At 42.1% G+C, this 22,585-nt stretch overlaps 1 protein-coding gene across 1 annotated transcript in view; it reads right to left on the bottom strand.

The window, feature by feature from the left end:
• The window catches only part of LOC115775636 (NLR family CARD domain-containing protein 3-like), an 866,494-nt gene extending 854,176 nt beyond the window's left edge, over positions 1-12,318 (bottom strand). The window contains exons 1-2 of the mRNA XM_030723106.1: positions 12,282-12,318; positions 7,696-8,046 (exon numbers count right to left, since the gene is read on the bottom strand). Of these exons, the coding sequence (XP_030578966.1) occupies positions 7,696-8,046; positions 12,282-12,318 (388 nt within the window). The remainder of the gene's footprint in view (positions 1-7,695; positions 8,047-12,281) is intronic.
• Positions 12,319-22,585: the final 10,267 nt, after the last annotated feature.

The following is a 22,585-nucleotide window of genomic DNA, read 5'->3' on the forward strand; positions in this document are numbered from 1 at the left end:
GAACTTCACAGAATGGAGGAGCTGGGCGTCATTAGCCGGGTGGAGGAACCTACAGATTGGTGTGCCGGCCTGGTGGTAGTCCCAAAAACAAACAGTCCCAGGCTGAGACTGTGTGTGGACTTCACAGGACTGAACAAGTACGTTTGCAGAGAAAAGTACGTACTGCCATCAGTTGATCAAAGTCTGGGAATGCTGGTGGGAGCAAAAGTGTTCAGTAAACTGGATGCCAATATGGGGTTTTGGCAAATTCCCTTAGCAAAGGACTCAGCCCAGCTCACAACATTCATAACACCGTTTGGGCGATTTCACTTTAATCGCCTTCCCTTCGGCATCAGTTCTGCACCTGAGCACTTCCAGCGCACGATGGCGGAGGTTATAGAAGGACTGGAGGGAGTGATTTGCCACATTGATGATCTGCTGGTGTGGGGCTGCAACCAGGAGGAACATGATGCCCGTCTACATGCTACGCTGAAACGGCTGGAAAAAGCAGGTTTGACGCTGAATGTAGAAAAGTGTGATCTCTCACAGAGGAAAGTTTCCTTCTTGGGCCATATCATCACAGATTCAGGCATCAGCCCTGATCCAAAATAAACTGAGTCAATTACCGACATGAAAGAACCAAGTAATGTGGCAGAACTGAGGAGCTTTCTGGGTATGGTGAACCAAGTGGGCAAGTTCATTCCCCACTTGGCTGAAAAGGACAAGGCCCTGCGTGAGCTGTTGTCGAAAAGGAACAGCTGGTACTGGGGCACAGACCAGGACAAAGCATTCAAAACTTTAAAAGAGGCACTGACCTCACCCCCAGTACTGGCCATGTATGACCCGAACAGAGACACTAAAGTTTCTGCAGATGCTTCATCATATGGACTGGGGGGGGTTCTTCTCCAGAGGTGGGAGGAAGGCTGGAGACCGGTTGCGTATGCTTCGCGGTCACTTTCTCCAACGGAGCAACGCTATGCACAGGTGGAAAAAGAGGCTTTAGCCCTTACTTGGGCATGTGAGCGTTTTCGAGATTTCCTCATAGGAAAACACTTCTGCTTAGAAACAGATCACAAGCCCCTCATTTCCCTGCTGGGAGGACAAGCTTTGGATCTTCTCCCACCAAGGATCCAGCGTTTCAGGATGAGACTCATGCGTTACTCGTACGAGATACTGTACGCCCCAGGTAAATCACTCTGGACAGCAGACACATTGTCCCGTTCACCTGTTAAGAGACAGATGTCACATTCTGATAAAGAACTAATGGAAGACACAGACATCTATGTGGACAATATCACTGCAAATCTGCCGGTTAGTTCCTCATACCTGGACACACTTAAAGGAGAGTTACAGCGTGATAACATTTGTGCTCGTGTCATGCAGAGGTGCACACAAGGATGGCCAAATCTGGAAAAACAGGAACCGCTGCTGAAACATTACTGGCCAGAACGTGCCACTCTGACTGTGAAAGATGGCTTGTTGCTAAAAGGCTCACGGCTAGTTATCCCTTCAGCGATGCGCAACGATGTGTTAGAAAAGCTTCATGAGGGACATCAAGGAGTTGTTAAGTGCAGAGCCCGTGCTCGCCAGTCAGTGTGGTGGCCTGGATTCAGTCAGCAAATAAGTGAAATGGTGTTAAAATGTAGAACTTGTATAAAGGAAAGAGACAATCACAGCGAACCACTCATACCTTCCCAGCACCCAGCCCGCCCATGGCAAAAAATAGGCACAGATCTTTTTGAGTTGGGAGGGAAAAGTTACCTTCTTGTTGTGGACTATTTTTCTAGATATGTGGAGATAGCCCTCCTAAAGGGGACAAAAACGAGTGAGATCATAGTTCATCTTAAGTCAATTTTTGCCCGACATGGTATCCCAGAGGTTCTAATGTCAGATAATGGACCACAGTATTCTGGGCGAGTTTTTGAGTCTTTTGCTGCCTCATATGGGTTTGAACACATCACCAGCAGCCCAAGATTTCCACAAAGTAATGAGGAAGCGGAGCGCTCAGTACAAACTGTGAAAAACCTGTTAAAGAAAGCGGCAGACCCTTATTTAGCTCTTCTTGCTTATAGAGCTACACCGCTGCAGAACGGATATAGCCCTGCTGAGCTCTTAATGGGCCGACGGTTGCGCACAACGCTGCCGGCACTTCCCTCTACTTTGGATCCTGTTCTGCCAGACGGCGACAGCTTGGCTCAAAAAGAAGGCAAAAAGAGGATGATGGACATTGCTAACTTCAACAGGTGTCATCGTGCCAGACCGTTGAGTAACCTATCTCCAGGAGAACAAGTTTGGATCACAGATGCAAAAACACCAGGAACTGTGATCAAAAATTATGGCACACCAAGATCCTACACAGTGGGTTTACCCCAGGGATCAGTGAGGCGAAATCGCAAGCACTTGATTCCCTTACATTCAACTTTGCAAGATAAGACTGTGGAAAAGGGGTTGACAGGAGTGTCTGCAGAGCAGCCTTCATCAGCTGTTTCATCATCTGCTACTCCTGCGAAAGCTGATGGTGTGAGGACAAGATCAGGGAGAATAGTGAGGAAGCCTACTAAACTAGATCTGTAAAAAAAAAAAAAAAAAAAAAAAAAGGAAAATAAAAGATTTGAGTTATGTTGGACTTAATTAACAAAAAGGGTACAAGGTTGGACATTTCAGAGTTATGTTATATTTGTGTCCCTAGCGGGTGAATGTAAGGAAGTAGAGAAAATGTGTTTCTCATGTGTTAGAGAAAATGTGTTTCTTATTTGTTAAAAGGGGAGATGTGGTGTTCATGAATAATGAATGTTAAACATTTGGGATCTTGAATGTGATCCAGGAAGGCCAGGTGACTTGTGGGAAGTCAGCAGGGGGCGGGGTGTGTTTTTGTTTGGGGTTTTCATGTAATAAAGGACGTGATCGTCAGCACACGGAGGTCTATGGTTATTTGTTCAAATTAAGAACACGACACCTGGCTCATTTTATTTTCAATGGTAACTAAACTGCAACTGATGAAATGCTGCTACACTTACTAAGTAATGAGCACTCACAGAAGTGTGTGTGCTGAGCCTGACTACTTGGAGCACACACACCTCTGCACATTCAGTCTTCTACGTGGCAAACTGAAGGTCCTAAATCACGGGTCGGCAACCCGCGGCTCATCCAGGCTTAACCTGCGGCTCTGTGCGGCTCGCGGAAGTAAATTATAAGTATCCAATTGAAGAACATTTTATTTTTGTCAGTTCGGTTTTTGTTGTAGTTTTAAATTGGAACATTACTGTGATCTTGAAATATTAGAATAAAATAATTTTATTTATCTATTTATTTATTTTCGTTTCTCAATATATGCGTCACTCGCGGTAGCCGGTACCAGAAGCTGGCTTCCGCTAGTACTTGCAGCTCTCACTTTTTTGTTTTCCTTGGAAACCGGGTTCAAATGGCTCTTTCCGGATTACAGGTTGCCGACCCCTGTCCTAAATGATGCAATCAGATAGAGGAAGTCTTCTAAATGAACCAACAGGTGGAGTTAACAGTGGGATGCACAACCTGTGGTGGACAGTCAGCAGCATGTGGATAGATTGTTAACCCCCCCCCCCCCCCCCCCCTTCATTTTATTATTAATAAAGCTTTTTCAGAACCCTCTTTAATATATTTTAATAATAGTTTACAGTAAAGTTCGACACAACATTTGAGACTAAATTAAACTAAAAGTTAATTTGATCTTTTTATATTGCACCACTCATCTCAATTATCACAGTGTAAGGTAGAGACCCAGCAACATCAGAGAGAACCAAAACAATCAGATGATCCCAGTGAGCAAACCTGTTGACTGTGGGAAGAAGGAACTCCCTTTTAACAGGAAGAACCCTCCAACAGATCCAGGATCAGGGAGGGGCAGTCATCTGAGAGCCTGATTGGGGGTGAAGGGGAAAGAGTGCACACAGAGACACAACAACTAAACACAAACTGTGGAAAAGAGAAGACAAAGTTAATGTCCTACTTAGGTCAGTCAGTAAGCTCCATGTTTGACTCTGTATACAGTCATGGCTGAAAATGTTGGCACCCCTTAAATTTTTCCAGAAAATTAAGTATTTCTCCCAGAAAATGATTGCAATCACACATGTTTGTTATGCACATGTTTATTTCCTTTGTGTGTATTGGAAAAACACTCAGATATAGGGGAAAAAAAACAAAATTCACATAATTTCATGCTAAACTCCAAAAATGGGCCAGACAGAATTGTTGGCACCTTTTCAAAATTTTGGATAAATAACTTTGTTTCAAGCATTTGATGCTCATTTAAACTCACCCGTGACAGTAACAGGTGTGAGCAATATAAAAATCACACCTGAAACCAGATAAAAGGAGAGTAGTTGACTCAATCTTTGCGTTGTGTGTCTGTGTGTGCCACACTAAACATGGAGAACAGAAAGAGGAGAAGAGAACTGTCTGAGGACTTGAGAACCAAAATTGTGGAAAAATATCAACAATCTCAAGGTTACAAGTCCATCTCCAGAGATCTGGATGTTTCTTTGTCCACGGTGCACAACATTATCAAGAAGTTTACAGCCCACAGCACTGTAGCTAATCTCCCTGGATGTGGATGGAAGAGAAAAATTGATGCAAGTTGCTGCACAGGATAGTCCGGATGGTGGATAAGCAGCTCCAATCAAGTTCTAAAGAACTTCAAGCTGTTCTGCAGGCTCAGGATGCATCAGTGTCAGCGCAAACTCCGTCAAAATTTTAATTAAAGGAAACACTATGGCAGGACACCCAGGAGGACCACACCCCTGTCGCAGAGACCTAAAAAAGCTAGACTGCAGTTTGCCAAAATGTATGTGAGTAAGCCAAAATCCCTCTGGGACAACGTCTTGTATACAGATGAGACAAAGATAGAGCTTTTTGATAAAGCACATCATTCTACTGTTTACCAAAAACAGAACGAGGCCTACAAAGAAAAGAACACAGTACCTACAGTCAGATATGGTGGAGGTTCAAAGATGTTTTGCTGCCTCTGGCACTGAATTGTTTGACTGTGCAAGGCATCGCAAAATCTGAAGATTACCAAAGGATTTTGTGTCTCAATGTAGCAAAGCTGGGTTTGCATCCAAGGTCATGGGTCTTCCAGCAGTACAATCACCCCAAACATGCTTCAAAAAGCAGAAAGAAATGGATGAAAACAAAGCACTGGAGAGTTCTGAAGGGGCCAGCAATGAGTCCGAATCTGAATCCCATTGAACACCTGTGGAGAGATCTTAAAATTGCTGTTGGGAGAAGGCACCCTTCAAATATCAGAGACCTGGAGCAGTTTGCAAAAGAAGAGTGGTCCAAAATTCCAGTTGAGAGGTGGAAGAAGTTTGTTGATGGTTATAGAAAGTGGATGATTTCAGTTATTTTTTCCCCAAGGGTGTGCAACCAAATATTAAGTTGAGGGTGCCAGTAATTCTGTCCCTCCCATCTTTGGAGTTTGGCATGAAATTATATCAATTTTGGCTTTTTTTCTCTGTTTTTTTTTGTTATTCCAATACACAGAAAGGAAATGACCATGTGCATGAAAAACATGGGTGATTGCAATAATTTTCTGGAGAAAACTTCATTTTTTTGTAAAAAGTTCAGGGGTGCCAACATTTCCAGCCATGACTGTACAGTCTGTAAATGTCAGGACTCTGATCCTCCACATGGAGGAAAGTCTGCAGAAGTTGTAGCAGTCACATCTGATTTTCTGCTGCTTTGTTGTTCCCACTGAGGGTCAGTCTGTGCTAAATGCGCTGTTGACTTCTTCAGGTGTGTCAGAACAAATTAGGAAATGTTCCCTTCACTTTGACCTCTGACCTTTGTCTACAGTACTGATAATTTCAGTTAGTGTCTCAGTTTGTTGCTGACCTTTGCAGTGTTATTTTCTTTAACAATGACAATGATGAAATAATTTCGTTGATTACCCTTTTTTTCATGGTGATAACGAGGTGATGACGAGATAAACATGGCTCTATGGTGGTGGTGCTGAGGTGGAAAGAGTGGACACTTTCAAATACCTGGGAGTGACCATCTCACGGGACCTGTCCTGGACTCATCACATAAACATCACTGTGAAGAAGGCCAGACAGCGTCTCTACCTCCTCAGGCGGCTGAGAGACTTCAAGCTCCCACTCAAGGTGCTCAGGAACTTTTACACCTGCACCATCGAGAGCATCATGCGTGGGAGCATCACCACCTGGATGGGAAACTGCACTAAGCAGGACTTCATGGCCCTAAAAAGGGTGGTTCGTTCAGCTGAACGGACCATCAGAACCACCCTCCCCAACCTGCAGGACATTTACACCAAGCAGTGCAGGCTGAGGGCCATGAAGATCCTAAAACAGCCCAGCCACCCCGGACACTCTCTCTTCTCCCTGCTCCCATCAGGCCGGCGTTACCGCTGCCTGAGGGCTAAGACTGAAAGGTTGAAGAAGAGTTTTTACCCACAAGCCATCCGTCTGCTCAACTCTGAGCCCTAACTGGACCATTATTGCACAATGTAAGTAATATAATATTCTATAGTTCCGTGTAAAAGTGTGTGTATAGTGTATAGTATATAGAGTATAGTGTATAGTGTGAATTACTTATTTTTATTTTTATTCTTCTTATTTATATGTGTGTGTATATATGGTTGCAGGTACAAAATACATTTCACTGTGCATTGTACTGTGTATAACTGTGCATGTGACAAATAAACACTATCTTATCTTAAGAGACACACGGGTTTACCTCCGATGTCAGCGATCAGGTCTTTTGCCTCCCACCTGTTTGAGAAATCCCTGTTTTCCATTTTTCATTTGGCCATTTTTGGGGGTCAGACAGTTTAAATGTCACTGTAAAAAGTGCTGACCGCTGTTTTTATCCACTGATCACTGATCAATGTGTCATTGGCAATGCAGAAAACGGGTTAGCACACAGGTTGTGGCCATCACGGCAGCTGTTGCAGTGCATTGTGGTATTTGTAGTATAAGTAGTGGAGTGCTATTAATAAGTATATGAAATCATATAAAGCCGTATAAAGTTACATGGCAGGCCAGATGTGGCCTGTGGGCCTTGAGTCTGACACATGTGCTTTAATCACTGATGGACCATGGCAGACGCTGGATGTTGCACGAAGGGGCTCAGTGGATGCAAACCAAGAAAAGATCTATGGACTTATTTTCAATATAACACATTTGAAAGCAAAACTGAATGCATTGTCCAGGGAGACGGCGGAAACTGTAGATTAAAACTTGGTGGAAAAAAAAACACCACAAATCTTAAACAGCTCCTGAAGGCTCACCACCCTGATATTCTGCACTAGTTAAAGATAGCCTGGTGTTGTGTGGTGTCTGTTTTTATATATAATATGCAACTTAATTGCCCTGCAGACAAGGTCAAGTTAAGCATGTGTTCCTCATCCGTTGCATATGTATGTTCATTTTACTTTAGCAAATTGGTGCTTCATTTAGAAATAAAGATCCAATTGCCAAAATGAGAATGTTTTTGTTTACTGCATTGATTCCACTGTTACCACTAATTATTCAAATTAATTTGTAAAGACTAATACTTCTTTTTTCCCCACTAAAGCTGAATAAAACCTTTAAGTTTTTGTCAACTAAAACTGGACTAAAACTATCACATTTAGAAATGACTAAAACTGACTAAAACTAAGAAGCATTTTCATCCAAAGGACTAAAGCTAAAATTAAAATGGTTGCCAAAAACCACAACGGACCTTTGACCTGCAGCTGGATGTCTCTCAGTCTCTGTTCTCCTCTTCTATCAGTGATGGAGCAGGTGTAGCTGCTGCTGTCAGTCAGCTGTGGGTTCCTCAGAGTGAGGCTGAAGTCTCCAGAGTCCAGAGCATCAGACCTCACTGATGTGCGTCCGCTGTAACGCTGGTTTTGTCCTCTAAGATCATCTCCTCCTTCTCGGAGCAGGTGGACAGATTTGGGATCGAGATCACTGCGAGTCCACATCACTGTGGGGTCATCCTCAGGTATAAAACCTGAGTACAGACAGGGCAGCAGGACAGACTCTTCCCCCTCATTCACCTCCACCAGCACAGCCAGGGCATGCTGGGAAACTGTGAGGACACACAAACAGAAACACAAATGAAACCTGTGGTTGAAGTGCAGACTTTCAGCAGGAGTTTAATAAAATTACTCCTCTGTACTGTTTAGCAACTAATGAACTAAAAATGAATCAAAATGACATCCAGACCCTAAATCAACATCATCTTGGCTGTGTTGGTTATTTTACTTCTTTAACCCTGTTAATAGCTCCCCCAGCTTGTAGCCTGTGGTGTCTGTGACATGAAGACATCATGCAGGAAAAGCCAAACACCGAGCCGACTCCACAGCTGGAGCAGCTGTACCAAAGAAAAATGACACGTCTGCTGTTTGGACACATTTTTGGTTCAGTAAAGATATTAAAACAGAAAACTGGAGAAAAACAGTTTCAGTGACTAAAGGTAAGATTGCTGATCTGTTTCAACACTGGAGCTCAAACACATCAGAGAGACAAATATCCCAGAGTCTCAGCATGCAGAGCACGGCTCACTGATGTCAATGAAAAAGACTCAGAGCAGCAGATCTTCAGCTGCTGATCATCTGCATCAGAACTGCCTGCAGAGGGCAGAACTGCAGCTTCTTATTGTACCTGCAGCAGTGCAGCGGTGGTCTGGAGCTGCTGTCTGCTGACGAGCAGCAGCTCTGATGAAGTGTTCCACTCACAGCTCGTTAGGCTGCAGTAATGGGCTGACACAGACGAGCAGCTGAGCGCAGATCAGTCCAACCTGGCCGTCAGTCATAGCACAAATCAACAGACCTCAACACTAAAACATGTTACAGAGACAATAAGATGCTGTTGCATATATATGGATTCACTAAGGCATATCAACACCTGCCAGTCTGCTCCAGATGGCCACACATTACGCAATCCAGATAGCAAACAATAGCTGAAACCATATTCAGTCAACATTGTGCTGTCAACCTGAATCAACACTGAACACTGATGTTGATCAATAATCAGTTTTGCAGCCTCAGTTAATATTGAAACAACATTAATATCACAACTCAAGATCAACAGTACTTCAGTGGTAAACACAGATCATCAGTAGTAATGCTTACAAATATTGGCGTTTTTTTATCTGCAGCGAGGATAAATGTTGAAATTATACTACACATGAAGTGCTGTGAGAGGGCAAACCTCCACCAAGCTCACTGTCTGGGCAGTATTAACTTTGAAGGGAATAGTACTGTATTTTCTATAATTTGTTTTGGGTTTTTTTGTTCTTCTTGCACGTAGTGCAAGTTTGTAGCATAGTAGAAACAAGTGCAAAGTGCAGGGTTTTGCTGTTTGTCCTGTTGAAACCCATTTTAATATACTTGACGTAATTTGAGAATAATTCATTTTTATCTATGTGGATACAGTACATATGTGGCATTCATTTCATTGTTTAGTAAAATTCATTTAAATGTTTAATATAACTATCAGGTGAAAAAAGTTTTTCATCATAAGTTTATTTTGTTCTCCAAATAAATAATATTTATTCAGGAACATTGTACATGTATTCAAATTGTCGTGTAATTTTACACGACAATAATACAGTATTCAAGTGTAACAGTTACAACCTGTTACTGTAATGTAAATAAAGTAATAATAAATAATTAATCAACTGTACTCAAAAAGTATGCCATACCTACATCTTCTTGTCAGTCTGAAAACCTATTTGAATAGAATAGAATAGAACAGAACAGAATAGAATGCCTTTATTTGCCATTTTACAGAATGCACAATGAGATTGGAAGGCCACACCTGTTTCAGTGTCACAGTGTAGAACCACACAAAAATATATAAAATAGAGTAGAATGTATAAAAAATAAAATAAATAAATATATCCATACAAACACGATGTACAGTGGGTAAGGGATCATTCACAATTATCAACATTTTCCAAAGTGTACAAAATGGCGGGGGGGGGGGGGGGGGGGGGGGGGGGGGGGCTTTCAGAGCTTTCAGAGCAGCTCCTCTGAAAGCCATCAAGAAGAATGCAGTGATTTCAGAGTGAGCTGCTTTGGGTTGTGAGCTTGTGAAACAGTTAGAAAATGTCGGTCAGAACCATGTAATTTGCTAAATTTCTCACTAGTCACTAGTCACTTTTTTGGGGAAAAAAAGTTGCTAAATCTAGCAACAAAGTCACCAAGTTGGCAATGCTGGCCGCCGGTGTTGTCAACAACTGATTGCAGCTTCTACCATTTGACAGGAATGTTCGTCATGACTCAAAATGAATTGATATCATTCATGAGAGATGATGTTTGAGATATGCTTGACAGATTATAGGTCAACAAGCCCCTTACAACAATATAAGTACCAGCAATACTTTTTTTGGCCAATACTGGAAATCACTTTTTGGCACAATTTTAGACCAATAAATCATGAAGTTTGCCTTGAAGACCTCAGTGGATGTAAGGCAAATTTTAATGGATTGTTAAAATGTCCCCATTCTATACCCCTACAAAGTTTGATCAGGATTTATTCAAAGCTTTTCGAGCTATCATGCTTACAGACAGAATGACTTACATGCACACACATACACTACCGGTCCATCCATCCATCCATCCATCCATCCATCCATCCTCTTCCACTTATCTGGAGCCGGGTTGCGGGGGCAGGAGCCTAAGCAGAGAAGCCCAGGCTTCCCTCTCCCAAGCCACCTCCTCCAGGTCATCTGGAGGGACCCCAAGGCGTTCCCAGGCCAGCCGAGAGATATAATCTCCCCAGCGTGTCCTGGGTCTACCACGGGGCCTCCTCGCACTGGGACTTGCCCGGAACACCTCATCCAAGAGGCGACCAGGAGGTATCCTAATCAGATGCCCGAGCCACCTCAGCTGGCTCCTTTCGATGTAGAGGAGCAGCCGCTCTACTCTGAGCCCCTCCCGGATGACCGCACTCCTCACCTTATCTCTAAGGGAGAGACCAGCCACCAAGAAAACAAAAAAAACAACAAAAAAAAAAAAAACAAAAAACCATATTTCTGCTGCTTGTATTCGCGATCTTGTTCTTTCGGTCACTACCCAAACCTCATGACCACAGGTGAGGGTAGGAACGTAGATCGACAGCCTCGCTTTTACACTAAGCTCCCTCTTCACCACAACAGACCAGTGCAGCGTCCGCATCACTGCAGAAGTAGCCCCGATCTGTCTGTCGATCTCCTGTTGGTCTATGCCAGGGTGCTGGAAAGGAGGGTCTGCCCGTTAGTCAAGCCTCGGATCCGTCCTAAGCGTGGAATGCTGTACCAGCTCTTTATCCTCTCAAGAATATTTGAGTGTAAATGGACTAGTTCTTATATAGCGCTTTTCTACTCAGTCTGAGCACTCAAAGCACTTATACAACACGTTTTACATTTACCCATGCACACCCATTCATACAAGCACTTCCAATATTAACTAAGCTAAGTGGTTACATTCACACACATTCACACTCCGAAGGTTGCGTTGGAGAGCAACTTGGGGTTAAGTATCTTGCCCAGGTATATATTGGCACGTATCAGTAGCCAGGAATCGAACCGCTGACCTTCCAATCAGTAGGTGACCTGCTCTACCTACTGATTGCTCTACCTACCACCTACCAAGAAACAAAGCTGTGTTGTGTTATTATATGTAGCTTCTGTTTCAGAGATATTCTCTGAATTATGTGTAACATCATAAAAACATGATTGGTCAGTTGCCGCGGCGGTCCTGAAACAACATTAATTATGATGCGGTAGGAACAACGTGAACACGGGAATATCGGGCTGTTAGTGGGACCACATTTAGTGATTCACTTTGATTGTTCTTCTTATTGAAGCTACTGTATGTGCTGAGAGCTCACGCTGTTCTCTGTATGAATAATGTCAGTCTGACTCGTCACATTTTTGTTTGACTCTTCAGTACATTCTGGGCTGATGTTTACAAAACGGTTCTGCCAGCTTCACATTTTGAGCTGTGTTTCTACTAAAAGGCAAAGAGGATGTCTATGTTTGGACAGCATGTTTTTTTAAAGTGTGTGCAGGCACACGCACACACACACACACACACACACACACACACACACACACACACACACACACACACACACACACACACACACACAGAGCAGCTCCTCTGAAAGCCACCAAGAAGAACGCAGTGATTTCAGAGTGAGCTGCTTTGGGTTGTTAGTTTGATGTGAATCAGAATTCAGTGTTTGATGGAAATCTCCTCCTTCTGCTTCAACACATCAAACAGAGAGATGGAAGAAAAGCTGCTGATGAGAGCAGAGAGAGGAAGGAGATCTTACCGTGCAGGAGGATCACAAACACCACCAACATCTTCATGTTCCTCTGTCAGCAGCTCTCACTGTGATCATCTGCTGACACTCTCACACTGCTCAGAGTTCAGCTTCACACTCTGTTAGAGCTCGTCTGTGGAATGAAGTCCAGCCGGCCACACAGCACTTCTTAGGAAAGAGGAGGAGCTTCAGTTTCCTCATAGTTTCACACCTGAGTTTTCCAGCTGGAGGCGGTGCTGCAGCCCCACCCTGACACTCAAACACACAAAGCTCCACCTTCAGTCCTGTCACTCAAACAGCCTCAGCAGGCTGGATCTCCTCTCCATAGATGTGTTTCCATGCAGATGATGGACAGAAAGCAGCTCCAGGATGAAGAGTGTGAGAGGAGCTTGTTCCACCACAGGATTCATGACAGCACTGTGGCCTCCACAAAGCCTCACACTGTATCAGTCTGTGTTCATAGTTTACAATGAGAGAAGGCCTGTAGCTCAGCCAATCACAGCAGAGAATGAGGACAGGAAGTGATGCGCTGACACAGCTGCAGTGATTGAAAGGTTCAGCTGTCAGGGTGAGGCTGCTTCATGCAGGTGTGAACCTGTGAGGAACCTGAACGCCTCCTCTTTCCTCAGCAGGGATCTGTGGCAGTCTGCACTCAGTGAGAGCTCACTGAGAGCTGCAGGGGAAACAAACTGATTCACTGAGAAGGTCGACTCTGTTTGTGCTGCTCACACACTCGAATACACTCAGCTGGGAGATCAGATTAAGTGTCAGTAACAGAACAGATTGACTTCCATGATAGCAGAAAGAAGTGAGGCCTTAAAGATGGAGCTAACAAGTTGCCTTTACAGTGGGTGTATATGTTTGAGTGTGTAAGGCCCATTTGGAACATCCTTTGTTCAGTACAATGCATTCTATGGAGAATTTTATATTGTATAAGTGGTAAGTTGGGGCTTTTAGTCATTTTGAAGTTATTTAAACATATTTCTGTCCAGATGTTTTGATCTGAGTTGAAGGAGAGATCACGCTCCCACCTTGCATTTGGGAGGGAAACTGAACCATCAGTGTTTAACAATAGCTTATACAATTTTGATAACAACTTAGGGGTACAGAGATTTAGAAATTCTGCTACCCATGTAGGTATTTCTAAATTCAAATGATTGAGAGAAAATCTTTCCTGTATGATGGACTTCAGTTGCTGATCCATCCATCCATTCACTTCCACTTATCCTGTTCAGGGTCCCGGGGGGGCTGGACCCTATCCCAGCTGACATAGGATGAGAGGCAGGGTACACCCTGTACAGGTCGCCAGCCTGTCGCAGGGCCAACACAGAGACAGACAACATCCACACTCTCATTCACACCTATAGGCAATTTAGAGTTTCCTGTTAACCTAACCTCAGTAAGTTCATGTCTTTGGACAGTGGGAGGAAACCCACGCAGACACAGGGAGAACATGCAAACTCCACAGAGAGAGAGAGAGAGAGAGGCCTGGGCCAAGGTGGAATCAAGCCCAGGCCTTCCAGATGGTATTCTAACTGTGAGGCTAACCACTGCGCCACCGTGCTGCCCATCAGTTCCTGATTTTCAAGAACTTTACTGTTGCTGATTCCATATTTTGATATACGTTCTTGGAATGTAATAAGGTTTCCATCTTGAACAAGATGTTCTAGAGTTGTTATACCTCTATCATGTCATGACAGAGAATTCAGTATTTTCTTTTTCTTTCTCTAAGGCTTTTAAAGCAGTTATGACGCTTAATACTGGAGAGCTGAGGTTTTATCTTGTTCTTTGTCCAACCATGGACTGTCTAATGAGTTTCATTTAATCCATTTTAAAACATATTGCAATCTATTGGCTAAGAAGTAGTGATAAAAATTTGGTAGTTCTAGACCACCACTGCATTTTGGCTTTTGTAAAGTTTTGTATAGTATTAATGTTCTAAACTAAGTTCAGTTAAGCATCACAATGATTTCTCAATGTTTAAAACAAAGTTTATTTAAGTTATTACATCACAAATGTTCAAATTGTTTTGGCTTACAGGCTTCTTTTGTCTTTGTCTCAGTTTATTTTGTAGTTTGTTTGTTTTGCCTTTTTGTCAATAAAAGACTCTGTTAGAGCTCATCTGTGGAATGAAGTCCAGCCGGCCACACATCACTTCTTAGGAAAGAGGAGTTTCACATAGTTGTCAGGGTGAGGCTGCTGCAGCCCCGCCCTGACACACACACACACACACACACACACACACCTTCAGTCCTGTCACTCAAACATTCACTGTAGCTCCAATGATTCAGATGGAGCCTCAGCAGGCTGGATCTCCTCTCCATAGATGTGTTTCCATGCAGATGATGGACAGAAAGCAGCTCCAGGATGAAGAGTGTGAGAGGAACTTGTTCCACCACAGGATTCATTACAGCACTGTGGCCTCCACAAAGCTTCACACTGTCTCAGTGAAGCTCAGCCAATCACAGCAGAGAATGAGGACAGGAAGTGATGCGCTGACACAGCTGCAGTGATTGAAAGGTTCAGCTGTCAGGGTGAGGCTGCTTCATGCAGGTGTGAACCTGTGAGGAACCTGAACGCCTCCTCTTTCCTCAGCAGGGATCTGTGGCAGTCTGCACTCAGTGAGAGCTCACTGAGAGCTGCAGGGGAAACAAACTGATTCACTGAGAAGGTCGACTCTGTTTGTGCTGCTCACACACTCGAATACACTCTGCTTTTATGACACGAACTTTTTTACACTGGCATCTGAATGGATGATGATTCAGAGTTTATAATAAATTCAAAATAAAGCGTAAAATAAGCAAATCCTTAATTTAAGCTGCAGCTCCATTTATTAAAATGTTTGTTGAAGACCAACAAAAATGTGTTAATAATATTATAAACCACCCTGTGTGTTTTTTTCAGGCTTTCCTTTTACCGTGTTACAGAAACCTCTTGTTCACAGCGCCACCATGTGGTCAGTTATGAAGCTCTAAAGTCATTTTCAGGCTCTTTCAGAAACGTGTTTCAGCGTCTGCAGCAGCATTCAGCACTCACTCTGTTCACGCCTCTGGATCCTGCTCTGAGTCTCCTGCTTCATCATCAAAGGATCAAACCTTCACTTCAGAACTGTAAAGAATTATTGGCTGCAGTTTTTCTGACCTGAATTTATTTGATGCTGGTCTCCTCTTTTCTGTGGCCTCCTGTGGCTCTGTGCAGGTTGTTATTCTCACTGAGCATGTGCTCATAATTGATCCCAAACAATCACTCTGATTGGTCAGGCTGTGTGAGCTGCTGTAACATTTCCTCTGAACTATAAAAGTCATTGTGCTTGGACAGCTCGGCCCAATCACATTTTGATTGGTGCTTCTTGGGTAGAGCCCACATACACTCATAACTTAACTTTATTTTCTTTAATGAAGCCATGATAACTTTGACCTTCATCCTCTGAATATTTACAGGCCCTCAAAGGACTCAGCAGCTTTTTAATCATGTTTCTTTCCCTCAGAAGTTCAGGAGATCTGAAACTTTCAGGGCTCAAAAACACATTTAAGCTTGTTATAAACTGACACCAGATCAGTTTGACACCCACTCCAAAAGTCTCAGTCCAAAGCCTGAATCTGGTTTCTGCTCTGTGAGCAGCTGTGAGCATCAGTATGATGATCTATCAGAGTCTGAATGAACAGCAGCAGTTTCATGTCTGTGATGCAGAGGAGCAGAAAGCAGCACTGGTACCCTGGATGTTTGATCTGTTTCTGATCATCACTGCAGGAAACTTCACAAAGTGCATTCTGGGTAAACTAAAGGCTCAGGTGGCACAGGTGACTGCTCAGTCAGATCAAAGGTCTCCTTTCTACCTCCACCTGACACCAGGATCATCTTCTAGCTCTGACTCAGGATCTTTTTAAAAGGGAAGGTTATGAGATGACACTCAATTTAGTAATTAATAACTGATTATAAATCACATAGTTTCTGTTGATCTCTCTGTGTAGATTGCTGTGATTGGCTGGAAGATGATGTAAATGGATAAAGAGTCTGTCCTCCCCACGAGGCGCCCATCACAAACAAACAATTACAATAAAAAAAAAAATTAAAAAGAACATTTCAACATTCGCAAGAATAAAACAAAAACAAAATAATACAAATAAATTTAAAAAGAATAAAAAATGTCAAGGATGCATTAATAAATCCTATAAAAATACACTTTGAAATGAAATATAAGGAGTAAATGAAATGATCTTTAACAAAAGTGAAAGTAATATTTCAGTCGTGACTCATGCCGGTTCTTCTGGATTAGTTAGTGTTAAAGAGTTATTGGTCATTGTGGTTTCTTGATCTTGATGCCATGTTTGAAGGAATTCTTGGTCAACACAGTCTTTATATAATAACATAACATTTATTATAAAAAGACAATATCAAAATACAGACACTCGAGACATCTGGGTGAGAAAGAAGGCCAATGATCTTCTGCACACTGAACAAAGAAACTTACAGCGTTATATAGGCTTTAACATATGGTATATATGTTGTCACAGCTAGACTGGTTTCTACCAGTTTTTAGAGGGGCTCAGAGACCCCCAGTTTTACAACTTTCCGTATTTGGTAAAGATAAACAGTGAAGATGAGCTCGCAAACTGAGAGGCCCCTTGCTGGAATTTTCTTACACCTTTAGGAGACAACATAAATGCAGTTTCACAGGGCGTTTCAGACACTACATCATCTTAGCTGTTACTGCAGCAAACTGATTTCCTATAGGCTATATACAGACAGTCAAATATTAAATTCAGCCTACTGAAAGGTTTTAAATTATTTCATTGAAACTGAAAAATATACCTTAGAAATGAGGTATGCAAAATGTTTCAACATAATAACCCTTAGTGTTGACTGTCTATGACTGAATTGTTCTTGTATTTAATCTTTAGATCGAGTCTGCAGCTGAGAGAATAAAAACTCATACAGAGATTCAGTTTCAAATCACCTGGAAGAGCCACAATTTCACTGATTACAGTTTTTGAGTATGTCTAAAGTGATGTGGGAACACATTTATATGTGCAGCTTATTAAACCGTACCTACTAAAACCCTGAATTGAGCACAAACCATGTGCCACCTTGTCACAGGAATGTGTGTGTTTTCATTTGGTGATAGATTCGGATCTGGTGGAAACACAGACACACACCAAGAACAGCTGTTAATCAAACTAGTTTCACTTTGATTTGTGACAAACTGCAGCGATGTCTGTGTCTCCTTTATCAGGCTGTGGGTCAGAAACCTGAAATGTTTAAATGCTGCAGCTTAAAGTTTCAGAGCTCTGATGGTCAGCAGCACTCAGACTGCACTCAGTAATAAAATTAACTGGAATAAAGATGTTTATTTTATCACCCTGTGCACCAAGGATTTGCTACAGTTGCATTTGTTATATATTTTATGTGCTAATGTCTCAGGAGTCATGGCACTCATAGGGATTATTTTCTGTGGAAGAAGAGTCATATGACCTGAAAACGACCCTTTCATGTGACCCTGCGGGGCAAACCCTGGGTTAACTCCATCATTGATCCTGATCAGTGTGAGGGTTCTTCAATCCAGATAATGAAAGATATCCTGGGTATGCTGGATTCGCTCTGTAGTGCAGGGCCCTGGACTCCTAAAACTAAAAACTCAGCTTCAAAGTACATAAAACTGTGCAAGTGTTTTATTGTAAAACTCAGTGATTTAGTGGTCATTACAATATGTTCAGATTCGGCAAAGTGATGATTTCTCTCATAAATCATGACACACTGCTCTCCCCTACATAATCTAAAGTTACTGTTATCAGCAACACTGGCCCTGCAGTTCCTTTGTTTCAGATCAATACCAAAATTTACAGCATGGCCACCACTGAATGTAACTGTGGGTAAGAAGTGAGCGACGTTCATGAAACACAAAACCTGAAGTTTCCTCATCAGGCCTCAAATCCTCATCCAGGATTGTTGTTTGTTGTGTATTAACAGTGTTGAGAAAGCCTCGGCTCAGCCAGTATGAAGGTTTTAATAAATTTGGATTTTACATTATAATTATTCTCTTATTCCGTTAGTTTTAGTCAGTTTCAGAGCCGTTTTGCTCGTTTTCATTAGTTTTTAGGTTTGGGTTCATGCTTAGTTTTAGTTTAGTTTAAGTTTTTCATACTTTGTAGGTGTAAGAGTGACTATTGCGTAATAAAAACCTCAATGTACTGTTAAAAAAATTGTATTCAACAACCAACTGTTCACAGACAGCAGCACTATGTGTGTGTGTGTCTAACATTAAGGACACACATGAACATCAACAGGGAGAAACGAAGAAAAACATGAACTCCAAAACTCAAACTCAACAATAAACTCCCAATAAACTTCAGCATCAGTGCAGCAGATTAATAACACCTACATGTGGTGTTTGACAAAAACCAACTGAAGGAGTCAAAGGTCAAATCCAGCTGCATCCTGATGTTGATGCTGCTTCTGTTTTGGAGCTAGCTTGGTTAGATGCTCTAATTAGACTTGCAGGGTCTTTGCTACCTCTGTACACAAACTACGGAGTGTTCGACCTCATGTCCACATATATCCTTGTGTAGCTGGATTGTGTGTGTTCATTACCTTATGGTTGTGTGCTGGTGTTTTATATGCGGTGCCAGCTGGGACTTTTTTTGGTCCTCGCTCTTTGTGCTCAGGTTTTTTGGCTGCAAACATATTTGTCCCTGTTTTTCCACTTTCTTCATTCTGATAGTTTCAGCAGTCTCCATCCAGGAATTTGCTGACATTTGTGAGTCCTTATATTGATGCTTTGATTATTAGTCCTGATTGTTATTCTCTCACTGATAAATTCAAATACTGCAGTGAAAAATAGCTGGAAATACACAAGAAGACTTGCCAGGACTGAACAGGTTAATCTCAGTCATTGTGGGCTGCGTGGACCCGACCTGTAGTCACAGTTCTGAGAGATGCAGGTCAGGTGACCTCGTAGGATCAGAGCGGTTTGTGTGATTCTCAGGTGCACTTTGATGTTGGTGGTTTTTCCCCTTGAGAAGTTCTCCACAACTGCTGGAGCAGAAATAATGATTTCATATCCACAACGTGTTCAAATAAACATGAAAACAGTCATTTTATCCTTAAATTGAGTTTGTTTTGGATTGTTAAACACATAATACAGTCTCAGTTAGTTTTTTTCTTTTTAATTATTGATTTATTTCAGTTACTGAAAATGTTTTTTCAGTTTCAGTTTTTGTGATTTTGTTCATCATTGTTAACAGTAATAACCTTACCTAATATTAGCACATATTAGCTTGTTGCTAACTGTGAGTTTGCTGAAGCTGCAGGGACCCTGCTTTGATCCACCTGCTTTTTCTGAACACCTCAGAAACACCACAGAAGAAGAAGACCAGATCAGATTGAAGGTTATCTGGATTTTTTTCAAAGGCACAGTACATGTTTATGAGCAGCCCCATAAAAATATGTCAAATATGTAAAGTGCTCATTCACAGTCACACCTGCAGTGTGAAGGACACACAGATACACAAGAACACAGGTTCTCACAAAGTTCAAAGGTGGAGACAAACTAAAAAAATGTAGATGTTGTAGGAACAGTAGGACATGTTTGTGGCGTGTTGCTTTAGTAACCTGTGGTGATGTAAACTGGTTGGATGTGCTGTTTTATTGCATAAATAAAGCTGATGGCATCTTCATCTGCTCAGCTGATCGCAGCACTCGGTCTGTACACCGACCTGACAAAGAAGAATCAAACTGACTCCAGCTTGGCAGTCTGGGGAACCACCAGGTCACCTGACCCCTGCAGGCTCTCCTCAGCACAGTCCTCATTAATGAACTGCTTTACAGCTAACAGGTGGAGGTTCCTGTTTAAGTGAAGCTAGCCAACAATGAAGAACTGCTTACTGCCACTGAGAGTTTTAACAAACCCACTGCTGCAGCCAGGGGGCAGCACAAAGCGCCCCCTGGCTGCAGCAGTGTGTTATTGGTTCTTCACTTCTGAGCTAACATAAACTAATCTCAGTCTGTTAACCAACCAACCCACCCAGTGACGTCATGTTCTGTACTGGCACAAGATGGCGCTACACGTGCTCTAAAAACTTCAAACACTTGTTCCTTAAATCCAGCTTCACAGACAGTTACACTGCAACAACAACTAAGTCTCATAATCTTATATTAAGCCAAAAACATAATTTTGATCTTGATTTGAGAGTGATAAACTTAGCAAGAGCTGAATGTGTACGATCATTAAACGTGCTTTGTCTAAAAACTACACATTTACTCTTGGTTATAGTCTGAATCTTCCCAAAGTGAAATAAACTGCCAGCGCAGTAAGATAATTACACTTGCAGTGTTAATTTCGTCAACAACCCTTTTTTTCATGACGAAAACGAGACGATAACCAGAGGTGGCAAAAGTACTAACATTCTGTACTTAAGTAGAAGTACAAGTACTTGTGTTAAAAAATACTTTGGTAAAAGTCGAAGTACTGGTTCAACTTCTTTACTTAAGTAAAAGTAAAAAAGTACAGGCTCTGAAATTTACTCAAAGTAAGAAAGTAAAAGTAGCTCTTTGGAGGACGTTTCTACCTGCTATTTTTGTGTAAAGCTAACTGAACCTTATTATATATTATTGTAATAATATAAAATAATACATGAGAACACAAACGTTATTCCAATCTAAATTTTAATTCTAATGAATGCACTCAGCTTGAATCACAAACTGTGAAAGTGAATTTAAACACAGCTCTGTTCTCTGTGTCCTCCATAGTAGAGGGTGACTGTGCCTCCACCTAAACACCAACATGAGGATACTCAGTGGTTACAGTGGCATTCATAAGGTGGAGGAACCCTAAGATCAGCTGCATGGGGAGAAGAATCACAACTTTCTATCGTGAGCTGCAGTAAATGATGTTGGTGTGCAGGCTGTGATCAGCTGACCTGCTGCTGCTGCTCTGAGGTTTACTGCTCTGTGTGGATGAACTGAACTCACAAAGATGTAACCCAGTATTTCACAGCTATCTGAGCTGATCTCCATCCCCTACACTGACAGCATACAGGCTGTAGAAATGTTGGATTCAGTGAATGAATCTCAGCATCAGCAGCTTTGATTCAAACTCATCTCTGCTGCACTGATGTAACCTGTAACTCTGACCATGAACACAAACACTGTGCTCCAGTTCAACACAGAGCTTTACTGTAAATACAGTACAACAAGATAACCTGTTTATTACACACTAAACTGCAGTATTTTCATAGAATCTTTGAATAACACAAAGTCAGCATACTTCAGTTTGTTTTCCAGTCCTTACCTTTAAATCTAACCTCTCTTCTTCCTCTCCTGTCCTCTTTCTCCATCTCTGAGTGAACTTCTCTCTCTTTGCTCTCCCTGAAATACAGCAGCTCTTCTTTTAGCTAGCAGACACACTGTGTGACAAACTGCACACACTTTGTGTGTTTGCTGATATTTGTTGAGCATTTAAAAACGTTGCATTTACCTGCCACACGTTACTCCCTTCATGCTCGCTCCTCTTCAGTAGCGCTAGCTAAGCTGTTTATGTCCTGCGAGCATAACTTACGGATTCGGTCCGGCCCGCTGTAACCCCTGATTATAGCGCTATAAATGAGACATTAATTACATGGGTTTGTGTATTTAATCCCTTTGTACCCGATAAGCCGGTGATGGAGGATACGCAGTACGATTGTCTCTTATATGTTATTATTCCTCCGTTTAGGCTCAGATCGCTTGATGACTGACGGCGCACTGACCGGAAACGCAAACTTCTCCCTGACGTGTTAAAAAGTAACGAGTCTGTTTTGAAAATGTAAGAAGTAGAAAGTACAGATACTTGTGTAAAAATGTAGGGAGTAAAAGTAAAAAGTACTCAGAAAAATAAATACTCAAGTAAAGTACAGATACCTAAAAAATCTACTTAAGTACAATAACGAAGTATTTGTACTTCGTTACTTCCCACCTCTGACGATAACTAAATAAAAACTACCTTAAAGGATAAAAACGATGACAAAATTAACTGACACTTTCGTCAATGAATGAAAACGAGATGAAAATGCTTGGCAGGGACGACATCCAATCAGAACTGATTTAATTTTGTGACAGGGCGGTACAAGTTAGGAAAACATCCAATCAAACGCATAGATGCACAAATTTGCTCCAAACCCGGGAATGCCAAACTAGTCTGTGATTGGTCGTTCCTTCCGATAGAACTAAGTGATGTAAACAATGTCAGCAGGGAGAAAGAGAAGAGCCGATGTTTGGACACATTTGTCCTTTGACGTTGTGACAAACAAAACGATGTGTAAACCATGTGGAGCGACTAT

This window comes from Archocentrus centrarchus, unplaced genomic scaffold (assembly GCF_007364275.1).
Source record: "Archocentrus centrarchus isolate MPI-CPG fArcCen1 unplaced genomic scaffold, fArcCen1 scaffold_24_ctg1, whole genome shotgun sequence".
Classification (NCBI taxonomy): domain Eukaryota; kingdom Metazoa; phylum Chordata; class Actinopteri; order Cichliformes; family Cichlidae; genus Archocentrus; species Archocentrus centrarchus.